At 39.6% G+C, this 12,844-nt stretch overlaps 1 protein-coding gene across 1 annotated transcript; it reads left to right on the top strand.

Moving 5' to 3' along the window:
- Nucleotides 1-7,046: 7,046 nt before the first annotated feature.
- LOC121770722 (origin of replication complex subunit 4-like) lies at nt 7,047-11,641 on the top strand. Its single transcript, XM_042167485.1, has 16 exons — nt 7,047-7,228; nt 7,635-7,725; nt 7,819-7,875; nt 7,971-8,018; nt 8,677-8,727; nt 8,811-8,854; nt 8,966-9,029; nt 9,126-9,212; nt 9,498-9,589; nt 9,672-9,753; nt 10,053-10,138; nt 10,207-10,316; nt 10,820-10,912; nt 10,974-11,038; nt 11,140-11,283; nt 11,453-11,641. The coding sequence occupies exons 1-16, from the start codon at nt 7,119-7,121 to the stop codon at nt 11,486-11,488; spliced, it is 1,260 nt and encodes a 419-aa protein (XP_042023419.1). The 5' UTR covers nt 7,047-7,118; the 3' UTR covers nt 11,489-11,641.
- The last annotated feature ends 1,203 nt before the right edge of the window (nt 11,642-12,844 follow it).

Here is a 12,844-nt window from a genome sequence, read left to right as displayed (position 1 = left end):
TGCGGAGGGCGTTGGCGTACAAACCCGAAAATCGAGAGACGGCAGACCTGATTCGGTCACAGCACTTCCGGCACTCCTCCCCGGTGCGCGGTCTCCCTTCAGGGTAAAATGCCCTGTAGGCTGCGGCTATCTTGGCCCACAAGTTGACGATCCTCTGGTTGTTCGAAACGAGAGGATCATCGCAGACACTCACCCACGCCTTGGCCACCGCAACGTTCTCCGGGTCCGTCCACTTCCTCCGGACCCGGCTATCCTCACCCGGCTGCGACGACTCGCCGACCTTCTTGGCCTTGCCTTTCTTCTTAGGGGCGCTCCAACCCCGCCCTACTCCCCGGCTTTGAATGGGAGTTTCCGGAACCTCGTTAATATCAAAACCCAACTCCTCTAAGGAGAAGGTCTCATACTGCGTGTACTGTGCATCCGTTGGGGTCGATGTGTGCGAAGAACCGGTGGAAAAATCAAAAGCCGGCCGATAGACGTTTCCCCCCCGGGCGTCCGCTGCGCCGGTGGCATCATCCGCTGCGGCGGTGACATCATCTGCATAGGGGGTTGCATCGGCGGGCACACTTCCCCCGGCGGCCATCGGTGGCATCATCTGCTGCCACGGGTACATGTTGTAGTACCCGGTCATCGGAGGCCAACCACCTCCCACGGGAACCGGGGGAGTCTGAGACCCTCCCCCGAGAGTCGGGGGAGTCTGAGACCCGGTCGTCACTGAAGTACCTTCGTAGTTGTTCTTCATTTCTCGTTGTTGATCTTGTACAGAAATTAAGATAGAAAGAGTACTCGTTAAAACAAGTGGTGCGAATGAAAATGACGTCCAAAGCGCGTATGTATAGTGTTTCAAAGAATTAAAAAAAATATTAAAAATCTGACGCTGGTCTGACGCCGATCCGGGGCCTACAATGGCGCCGTGAGGATTGGCGTGAGAATCGGCGTCAGCCCAAGAATCGGCGTGGGCACGCCGATTTTGACACCGATTTCGCCGACGCCGCTCGCAATAGTTTGGCGTCAGCACCGGCGTCCGCGAAAAATCGGCGTGCCGGTGACGACGCAGCCATTAGAGATGCTCTAACGACATCCCACTGCACAATGGCGGACATTCCCAAGGACATTCCGACAGACATCCACAATAATAAAAATTCACAAATTCACCAAATTAAACAATTTATGGAATTAAAATTTCGACACGGATACAGACGGAGAAAGTGCAATGATAATTTCATTAAATAAAAAAAATAAAAAGGTACATTTCAACCAAAAAAAAGTCTAAACAAATTACATTCTAAATATCAACGACGACCCATCAGCGTCCATATCTCTTCAATAATATCATTCTGGAGTCGAATATGGGCTTGTCGTTGGCACATGTCGGCAAAATGCACGGACTCGATCGGCCTCTTCATGGGGTATCCCCATACGTACATTGGCAGTGGTCACGCCGTGGCTTGGACCGGCAGCGTCAACATCATCATTGGCCCAATCAGTCAGTGCTGGACCTTCATCTTCGACAATCATGTTGTGCATGATAACACATGCGTACATAATATCAGCGATGCTGTCAATATACCACAGCAGTGATAGACCCTTCACTGCCGCCCATCGAGCCTGTAGCACACCAAATGCCCGCTCCACATCCTTGCGCGCTGCCTCCTAAAGACCCGCAAAATAGACCTTCTTTTCTTCTGTGAGGCATCTGATCGTCTTTACAAAGACGGACCACGTGGGTATATCTCATCCGCCAAATAATAGTCCATGTTGTGCTGGTTGTCGTTGGCGACGAAACTGACGGTCGGACCACCACTCATACACTGGTCGTTGAAAATGGGCGATGACTGGAGGACATTGATGTCGTTGTTCGACCCGGCTACTCCAAAATACACAAGTCAAATCCACAACCGATAGTCAGGTACCGCTTCAAGAATCATCGTGGGATTCTTTCCCTTGAAACCGGTAGTGTACACCCCTTTCCAGGCGGCGGGACAGTTCTTGCACTCCCAATGCATACAATCTATGCTGCCCAACATTCCTGAAAACCTGTGTTGACTCCCGTGCATATCCATCAGAGCCTGGCAATCTTCGGGGGTAGGCTTCCGAAGACACCTATCCCCGAATATCTCCCTAACGCCCTCACAAAAATACCTCAGACAATCGCGGGCAGTCGTCTTGCCGATGTGGAGGTACTCATCGAACATGTCGGCCAGCTGCCTGATTGCGGCAGTGCACTTCTGTATGGGCGTGTGACCGGGTTTACCAACCGCATCCTCCCCCATCCTGAAATACTCGTATCGACGCTCTAAAGCGCCCACGATACGCAGAAATAGCGGACGATGCAGCCTAAAACGTCGCCGGAACATGTTCTCCCCAAACCGCGGCTCCGGAGCGAAGTAGTCCTCATACAACCGACGGTGTGCAGTGATGTGGTCCCGGGGTACTATAGTTCGACGATGGATGGGTCGAGGTACCGCCAGCTGCTGCTGCTGCTGCAAGGACGCTTGTATCACGCGATTTATCTCCCTAGACGTAACGGCCCACAACTGTTCTCTAATTCGCCGATGTACATCGTCCACGACTACCACCCGCACCACTACCACTAACCATTCTGGATATATAAAAGAAACGTAGAGAGAGAGAGAGAAACTCGTTAAAACAAGTGGTGCGAATGAAATGAAGTTCAACGAGCAGTATATACAGAGTTTTGTTTAAATGAAAATTAGGGACGTCCGTCGGGAACCCGTAATGGAGGACGTCAACGGAACTCCGGTGTCCGCAACGGACGTCCGTATCCGTCCCTTCCACGTCTAATGGCGGACGTCCCGCACGGACGTCCAGCACGCCGGTCGGACGTCCGCTGTTGTGGATGCTCTTAGGCTGTTGAATTTATATACTAGTATTTATTGAGTATTGATTTTGCTATTTAGAGCATCCCCTACGGTGCTCTTGGGGAAGGACGCCGTCCGTTGCAATTTCTATTTTTTTTTAAATCGAAAATAATATTAACAATTTTAAAAAAATATTTTTGGATTCCAAAAAATATAGCTGTTTTATTACCGTTATTTATTTTATTTTTATTTTTTTAAAAAAAAATTTAATCCCAAAATCATCTGTAAATACACACATTCATCATCCATTTTTCACATCAGATAATCTTTCATTAATATTTTTTCATACAACTCATCTACATCTTTCTCTCTCACTCATATCCTCTCTAAATTCAAAAATAGATTTCAGCGATATCATTGCGGAAGCGGGGCGCGAAGAACAAGAATACTATGAACAATATCGTGCCGCATATGAAGCCTATGTCGCCGCCGCTACCCCTGCATCTCCTCCTCGACCAACTAGATTAAATCACCGCTACATCCCTCGCGACCGGGAGGGAGCCCTCGAAAGGCTCCTTGCCGACTATTTTTCCGATGAGGCGCGGTTTCCGGAAGATTACTTCCGGCGCCGTTTTCGCATGTCAAAACTGTTGTTTATGCGTATTGTCAACACATTGTCCGCCCGTGTCGAATACTTTCAATCACGTAGAGACGCAACTGGTCGACAAAGTCTCTCGGCGTTGCAGAAGTGTACTTGTGCCATCCGACAACTTACTACTGGGCAAACGACTGACCTATTCGATGAGTATTTGCATGTTGGTTAGTCAACTGGAATCGAATGCCTCAAAAACTTTTGCGACGCCGTTCATTCTGCTTTTGGTGAGGAATTCATTCGGGCACCCACCATCGAAGATTGTCAACGGTTGCTTCATCTTCGCGAAACAGTCCACAGATTTCCTGGTATGCTTGGCAGCATTGACTGTATGCATTGGAAGTGGAATAATTGTCCGAATGCTCGGAGGGGGCAACACTTAAGCGGTCACAAAGGCGGCAACCCAACGCTTATCCTTGAAGTGGCCGCCGACTACAGTCTATGGATTTGGCATGCATATTTTGGTGTTGTCGGATCTAACAACGACTTGAACGAGCTCTATTCTTCACCACTCTTCAATGATGTTTTGAATGGTGTAGCACCGGTGATCGACTTCACCATCAACGGAAATTCATATCACATGGGTTACTATCTCGCCGATGGTATCTACCCATGGTGGTCGACTTTCGTGAAGACGCTCAACAATCCGCGAGACCCGAGACATGTTCTTTATGCGGAGCGTCAAGAGGCTGCTCGAAAAGATGTCCAAAGAGCTTTTGAGGTCCTTTAAGGCCGATTCAACATTGTGAGGGCCCCGTCTCGGCTGTGGTACGTTAAGAATATTGCCGACGTCATGTACACATGTATTATCTTGCACAACATGATTATAGCTGACGAAGGACCGATGTCGGCTAACTTTAACGACGAGGATAAAGTCGAAAGCTCAACCGCAAGGTCTCCCCCACGCCAAGGTATCCATACGACGGTGCGCGAGAGGATCCAAACATGACACACAATACGCGATACCAAAACTCACACTGAGCTACAAGATGACTTCATCAAACACATTTGGGCGAAATTCGGCAACGAGTAGTGGGGTTTTTTAATTTTTATGAATTTAATTATGTAATTTTTAATTTTTAGGATTTAAATTATGTAATTTTTATTTTTTAGACCATATTATGAATTTTTAATTTTTAAGCTTTTAATTATATAGTTTTTAATTTTTTTTAATTAGTAATAGTATTTTGGATATTTTTAATGCATTTTAATATTGTGGAAATGTTTTTATCTAAATTGAATAATAGAATGGTGGGACCCTTGAGCATGCCCTTGCGGAAGAGCATGGATGTGGGTGTTGTGCTCTTGGGGAAGAGCATGGAGTAAAAAATTAATAAATGTAGGGTCGGGCCCACATCCATGCTCTTTGGTAAGAACATGGTTGGGGATGCTCTTAGAGTCGAGCGTGATGGGCGATATTTTGGGTGCGAAGCTCGGTGCAATTTTATCCGGGTGTTCTAACGTGCACCGCCGGTAGTGTTAGTGAATTAAAATTTTGGTGTAATTAAACATTTTAATAATAATTTTTATTTTGCATATTGATTAGGAGATGCACTTTCTAATATTGGTTCGTTTCACAAGAATATGTACTTTCTAATTTTGAAAAGTTTGAACCCTCATGTGAGATTCATTATCTATTAACAATACTTTATTTACTTTTTTTCTCTACCTCTCTCTTACTTTATCGATTTTACATTAAAAACTGTGTTGACTCCAAAGTGCATATTCTGATGACGGAGCGAGTATTTTGATCTTTCATGTTTTGTGGCTAAAGTTTACTACTAACATGTTAGAAATAAATTTCTTGCAATATTTGAGAAGGAAAAATTAAACTTTGTGTTCGAACACTACAAAAACGTGCCATTTATTGGTGGCAAACAAATTTTGTATTTATTGGTGGCCTATAAAGCGAAAACCCTAAATTTGATTTAATACTACCTAGATCTTGATGTTTAATATCATGAAACTTTTTGAAAATTAAGTTTTTTCTTCACAAACTTTAAACTTAACGTATATAAACAATTGTTGAATTTTTTCACTAACGACAAAATCCACCTAAGGATAACCATATCTGACTTATGTAGCCTTTGTATGCCATTAGTTGTCCACTTTTGCCGTTTTTGTTCATCCCTCATTAGTTGTCCACTTTCACTTTTTACACAAATGGGCCGAAGTGTAGGTATTATTGGATCGATGAGCGACCCCACTTCCCATCAAATGTACTCCCTCCGTCAGCCATTAGGAGTTCCATATTTTGGCACCTTGCGGCACAGATTAAGAAGTGTTAAGAAAAGTGGTGGAAAAAAAGTTAATGGATTATGAGTCTCACTTGTATATATTAGCTTTAAATCAGCGGCATACACAGGTGGAGGAGGTGAGGGGCTTAAGCCCCTCCCAAACTTTTTTTAAAAAATAAATTTCTACTTCAAAATTTTTCAAAATTTTCAGAAACTATGTTCAGCCCTCGCCAAGTTAATATCTTTGATGTCTAAATTGTTAGAAGTTTAATGGGAAGGAGGGGCTGAAAATTAAAATTACAGAGCAAACTACTTACAACAATGGCCGCCGCATATAATTGGGAATAAGGGAAGAGGAAGAAGATGAACAAAATAATAGCTGTTAAACTTTTAACTTAATAGTAGTAATAGAAAAGGTAAATCCGTACTCCCTATTTAAACGGATGGCACATTTTTAGCTATACAATTACTATTATGAAATGTGTCACTACATTTAATATAATTACTATAACACTTTATAAATTGCTTCCTAAATTTGACAACGTTTTTTATTCAAAAGAACTATTTATTGAATTTTTTTTATAATTTTTAATATTGGGAATTTTTATAATATACTACTCTATTCGTCTCATAAGAGTATGCACTCTATCATTTTCACTCCGTCCCACAAGAGTATGCACCTTTTAATTTTTGAAAAAAATTTCCCTCTAATGAGTTGTGACATATTCTCCACTAATAACTACTTATTCTTTCTACATCTTTACAAATTATGCATTAAAATCCATGCCCAACCAAAAATGCATATTTTTATGGAACGAATGAAATATATATTACTCCGTCCCTTAAAAACAGAAACTTTCATTTTGGACCGTCTTTTAAAAATAGAAACTTTCAATACTTTCTATTTTAGGTTGTGGACCTCACAATCCACTAACACTACTTTCACTATATTTTCTATTCCTCTCTCTTACTTTACCTATTTTTCTTTTCGTCTCTCTTACTTTATCAATTCTTCTCTTGTACTTTATCAATTGTACATTAAAATCTGTGCAGCATGCCGTTTCAAAAGTTTCTATTTTTTATGAATGTAGGTAGTACTAAAAAAATTTAGTAAAGCCCCTGCCAACATTTATTTCTGCGTCTGTCACTGCTTTAAATGAAATGTGAGTGAAATGAGTTGTTGGAATGTGATACCTATTACTATTTACCGTAAAAATGATTGGAACTTTTATTTATGGACGGACTAAAATGGATAAATGGGAACAGGAATGTACTTAGAACTTGGAAGTTATAGCGTAATGCACCGTGCCACAGCGCAGCACCGTGCAGATTTAATTTTCCCGCCATTCCCAATATCTTTATTTCAGCGCATTCTGAAACGAAGAAGAAGAAACCGCAATAGCAGCAATGGGCGTGGAAAATCCAGCGGAGGTAGCTAAATTCATCATCAGAAGCAGAATCGCCGATCCCTTATTTGTCTACTCCTATTTCTCCCAATTACCCGATTCCAACTACAGGTTCTCTATCCCTCTCTATGGTATTTTCTATTGTGTATGAAAAAAGCGTGAAACCGAATGTGAATTACTTTGTTCTAAATGGAGTACAAAATTCGCAATCAATTCGTGGGAATGGCGGAGTTAATTTAGCGAGAACTGTCGTTTCCCAGAGTCAATCGGTGCGGTGCCTTTTGTTGTTTCAAGTGCTTACGCTACGGTTTTGATCCATCTCATCAGTAGAAGTTAGTTTGATTACTTAATTGCTTCGATTTTGACACAGGTCGGGTTAATTGAAAAATACGTTGACGTGCTGTGCTTTTATAATAAGCCTGTATTTCGTTTATCTCTTGGACTTTGAGGACTTGTTTTTATTGGTAGAAAAGATCGGAGGCATAAAGTTAATTTTTTGTTCTCGATTATTTTTCAGCAAGTTGAAGTATATAATATCAAGTTCAGTGACCGAGGCATGTAACAACTCAGTTCTGCTTTTGGGTCCTCGAGGCTGTGGGAAAACTGCGGTGCGTCAAATTTCACATTTATTTTGATTGTCTGGAGTATTTGGTGATGCCAATGGTCTGTGTTCGTGAGCTTTTGGCCCTTTTTTTGGTTAGGTGCTGGAGTTGGTTCTTGAAGACCTACTTAAAGAGCATCCAGACATGATTTCTGTGGTATAAATTTGTAGTTACTAATCAATTCAAATATCGATGTCTTTGAAAAAGGTTGTCTGCATTCTTTCCTGATAAGCACTGTTCTAATGTTTCAGGTTAAGTTGAATGGACTCCTGCACAGCGATAACAATTGCGCATTGAAGGTCAAATTACCATTATTTCACTTACTATAATAGTGTTTCTGTGCAACGTGCATATGATTTTAATACAAATTTTTAGGATAAGGTATATAACCCAAAGTCTGGAGCCTGGCCAATGAAATAGAGACGTTGCAATTTGATCAACTACATTGGTCAATTAGTTATACTCTTATAAAATTTTGAGTGTATAATTTGAGATACGCTAGATTTAGCTTACTTGTTTCTTAAGTATGTGAGGTCATATCACCAATGATTCTAAATGCCAAACTAGCTAATAATCCTGTCAAGCCTTGCAGTTGCAGAAGTATCTCATTGGAATTTATACAATGATGTGAGTCAAAATCTCTACTAAAGATGTCCTTAGAAACTTGAAATTCTGGTAAAAGGAAACATATTTGTCGATATCTATCTATATAATAGCAAAATCAAAGCGGTTACAGAAGCCTTACTGCCTCTGTTTTTTCATCATAAGTATCAAAAGTGCTTATAACTAGTGCATTCTGGTCCGTTCCTCTGTTTGATCATTTGGTGTAGTTGGATTATCTGGTGATTACGTCACAATGTCATTCGAAATTTGTATTTACAATCCATGCTTCTTCATATACCAAAACCAGTAAACATTATGTTAGGGACTCATGTTTTTGTGCAATTTCTCATGCAGGAGATAGCTAGGCAAGTGTGTATGGAGCATCAGTTGCAGTTCTCTAAAATGGTAAAATTATTGTACTAGTCTTAAGTTTCGATATACCCTTCTAGTCTCACAAGTTTTCTGCGTCTACAAAAATAACTTGGCAGGCCTCATTTGACGAGAACTCTAAATTCTTGCTATCCATTTTACGGTACGTAAGGTGGTTTGGTTTCTGTCAGCGTCTTCAATGAACAGATTGTTCTTGAATCTTGATATTCTATTCATGCAAGAGAGTATTGATCCATACATTTATTTTGACCAGGGAGTGTGGGTTAGCACATAAAACAATTGTTTTTGTGCTAGAAGAGTTTGATCTTTTTACAGAGGTAATGCCCTCAAGTGAAGAAGAAAATTTCCCAAAGTATGCCGAGTTGCTGCTCATTTATGTACCAATCACTTATGTTATTGAACTATATATGCAGGGAAAACAACGATTGCTTTATAGTTTGCTTGATGCAATGCAATCTGTCTCGTCACAAGCGGTTGTAGTTGGAGTGAGTTGCCGACTGGTAAGCTGGTCCTCTCTCTCAATATACATATATCAATCTTTTTTTTCTTTGATATTTATGTTCAATATGACTTCCCTTCTCTTACCTGTACAATAGTGACTACTATAGCTGCTTAGTTTTTCTGTGTCTGATACTAGCACCCATAATTCTAACTTTTTCTATTCTTTTCTGTTTCTGTTTTATATTGATGCATCCATTTATAAAATGACCCAATAAGAAACTTTATTCATTTGAAAAGTACTCCAGTCAATAATAAAAGGATTGAACCTGCTTTGTGGTTTGTAGGATGCTGACCAGCTGTTGGAGAAAAGAGTTAGATCTCGTTTTTCTCACAGGAAGCTGTTGTTTCTTTCTTCCCCTGGAGAAGATTTTCAAAGGTGAATTATTGTTTCTTGTTTTAATTACTCTGCTGATTGTATCATGATATTCTATTATGATGACTTCAGTGTTAACATGCAGACTTGCAGAGCACATTTTACTATTACCAATGGATTCAAGGCTTCCTAACGATTTCAGAGCTTCTTTCAACGAAAAACTACTCGTATCCTTTCCTTGGAGTCATCCTCACGAGTTTCTATTCAAGTTATTTTCTTAAAAATGAAATGGAAGTTGCACTAAGTTAACAGTAAATATGCTGAAGGGCTTAACCTGCTTGCTCTTCCTCTTTTCTTCCCTCTTGCTCCTTTATGTTTTTCTACTACATTCAAAATTTCCATCTCAAGAAAATATGAGAATAGGGCCCTTCACAAAAAATCTCAGCTCATGAAACAATGATTCCTTGCTTGACTCATGAATCTTCTGCATTTAGTATATATGGTTACAATTCCTTGACGTGTCCAGAACATTTTAGCTGGTGAAGAATTCAAAGGGGTCGTCGATCAATTATGTTATTCTGATTCAACTGTCAGCCATCTATTGAGATTTTTGTAAGTGTTATTTTATGTATAATGCATTTTTAATTACTGTTCAATAACTTTGTGGCCGTTATCACTAGGTTCTGTGCTGTTTGTCATATGGACTTGAGTTCTGGTTCCCTATCAATTCAAAATTTTAAATCAGCACTTCCAAGCATACAAAGGCAGCCAAAGCAGGAGGCTCTAAAAGGTGAGTGCATACTTGGCCATTGTCTAGGTTTCATCTTTTCCTGAGGCACTAACTGTCATAAATTAAGACATTTCCTTTTTCTTGAGGAACTTCCATTTTTGGGGCTACCTGAATTTTACGAGTACTTAATACACGGTCCATAATGTCTGGTGCCAATAGAACCGGAGTTTTAGCAAATTTTTTCAATTGGATTAAACTACTTATGCCTTACTATATTGGCCATCTAATTTTGTCATCTTATGATTTTGTTGTACTGAGCTCTTCAGTTATCTGGACAAGATCCTTTAGTAAAAACCTCAAAATAAAACACAACTTATGAGTAACATAAAATGTGGAGAGATAAGGAAAATGAAATATGATAAAAATGAGTCGATGAACTTTCTGACTGACAAAGAAGTGAAAAAGGCAACTTAGTTTTCTAGGAGTTGCTTATTAGTTGTACTGTCCAACCTGAACTCTTTCTTGCTCTTTATCTTAATTGAAAATCTGATTCGTGTGTGCAGATTGCTCTGTTTTGCAACTTTATCTTCTAGTTTGCATGAAGAGGCTGGAAGTCAAAGAGGTGGAGTTATGCAACTTCAATTCTATAATGAAAGGTGCGTTGAAATTGCTCTTTTCTCTCTCACCTCCCTCCCTGATCCATTATTCTCATTGTAGAGTACAAAAGCATACCCGACAGCTTCCAAACGTGCGACAATTTTGCAAGGAATGTCTGCTTACGGGTGTGTATCACTTCCTGTCTAAACCGTGCACATCTCGAATAGAATATTTGCTATCTGTCCACCTTCTATGCACACCAGTGACATTGATTGACTTCTTTTAGGCCTTTGAGCATCTTCTGCAACGTGGGCTGGTCTCGTTCCAGGACAACAGAGGGCAGGGACAATCCACTGAGTTCCGTCCAGTGAAGCTTTTGATATCGTGGCATGAACTGCAGCAGGGGTTGCAATCCTTCCCCTCTTGCCCGGTGCGTCTCTCAAAAATCTAAAATGCTGATATGAATATCTTTTCTTCTCCTATATTTTGATGATGCCAAATTTGAATCTTCAAATGTAATCATGCAAAGTTAGCTTACATCTTGATTCATGCAGCAGATGTTATATAGAATTTGATATATTATAATTTTGTGTTGACAGGTACTCCTACATAAATTGATGGCTCGCGAAGGCTAAGCAGGTCAACAGGGACAACTGTCATTGAAATCTTCTTCCCATGTTCTTGTTCCTCCCTTTCTCCTCGTCATTCTACTTTTCTTGTAATCTTGTATGAAACCACTTGAACTATCAAGACTAGCAACCGTAAAGGAAAGTGTTAAATTGAGATGATATATGCCTTATTAACAATTTATAAAGATAAAAATATCTTCTTAAAAAGTACTCCTATTAGTAATGAATTTTAAGGGAAGAATGTAAATGGCAAGATAAAAAGAAATGATTATTAAATTTCCTTTTTGTGTAGAGAAGAGGTAAATATATATTTCAAAAATGAAGAAGGTATAAGACTTCATCAAATACTTTTCCTGGATGAGTTTTTATGAATAAAAGATAAACAACAATTATTTCTCTTTAACATTTTAATTCACCTCTTTCCTTGGAATTGCTCTAAACTATATTTGGATTCAACATGAAAGATAGTGATAATTTTGTGATTATTTAGATAGTAGAAAAAAGTACTATTGTTTTTAATACGGATCAAATGTTTTAAAATGCTCAATTTTGTACCGTCTTTTATTTTACACAAACTTTAAAATAATCTTGATTTTTTTGGGATTTTATCACACATTTGAAATCAAAATTGATGACAGTTGAGTCATTTGAATAAGAGAGGTGGATTTTGAATTCACGTGTAAAATTAAAAACGAAATTAATGAAACAACTGGCAAATTAAAATGGTACATTTATTTTTGAGATGTCATACTAAAATCATTTGCTTTTCAGTCCAATGATACATATCTGGTTTTTTTTTTTCTAGAATAAACTTTTTTTGTTCCGGGTTTGGGAGAGACGCATAACCCTCATGTGTCTCCTTTTACTGAAACGCATGGCGGAGATGCGTCTTTTATAGAGACGCATGAGGGACATGCGTCGTTAAATTTTTATTTTTTTTTCTTTATTTTTTTTGAAAGACGCATAAGCGTCATGCGTCACAGGCAAAGACGCATAAGCGTCATGCGTCTTTCATTTTTTTTATTTTACTATTAAAAATAAATAAAATATAAAAAAAATTAAAAAAATGAAAGACGCATGACGCTTATGCCTCTTTGCCTGTGACGCATGACGCTTATGCGTCTTTAAAAAAATAAAGAAAAAAAAATTAACGACGCATGTCCCTCATGCGTCTCTATAAAAGACACATCTCCGTCATGTATTTCATTAAAAGGAGACGCATGAGGGTCATGCGTCTCTCCCAAAGGCGGAATAAAAAAAAATCCAGTACACTCGAGGAATGTTATCTGTGGTCTAGAACAAAAAAAGAAAAACCCATACATATCTGTGATGAACGGAATACTCTACCATCACTAAGGTCTA

The sequence above is a fragment of the Salvia splendens genome, chromosome 16, assembly GCF_004379255.2.
Source record: "Salvia splendens isolate huo1 chromosome 16, SspV2, whole genome shotgun sequence".
NCBI classification, from domain to species: domain Eukaryota; kingdom Viridiplantae; phylum Streptophyta; class Magnoliopsida; order Lamiales; family Lamiaceae; genus Salvia; species Salvia splendens.
Note: the sequence above shows the minus strand (reverse complement) of the source record. Positions and strands in the feature narration are given on the sequence as shown.

Bases quoted from the DNA above. Each gene is read 5' to 3' on its own strand.
- LOC121770722 (XM_042167485.1), top strand. From the start codon at position 7,119: ATGGGCGTGGAAAATCCAGCGGAGGTAGCTAAATTCATCATCAGAAGC. The intron at 7,876-7,970 runs GTATAAATTTGT...CTAATGTTTCAG, and splicing joins ATCCAGACATGATTTCTGTG to GTTAAGTTGAATGGACTCCT. The intron at 8,728-8,810 runs GTAAAATTATTG...ATAACTTGGCAG, and splicing joins AGTTGCAGTTCTCTAAAATG to GCCTCATTTGACGAGAACTC.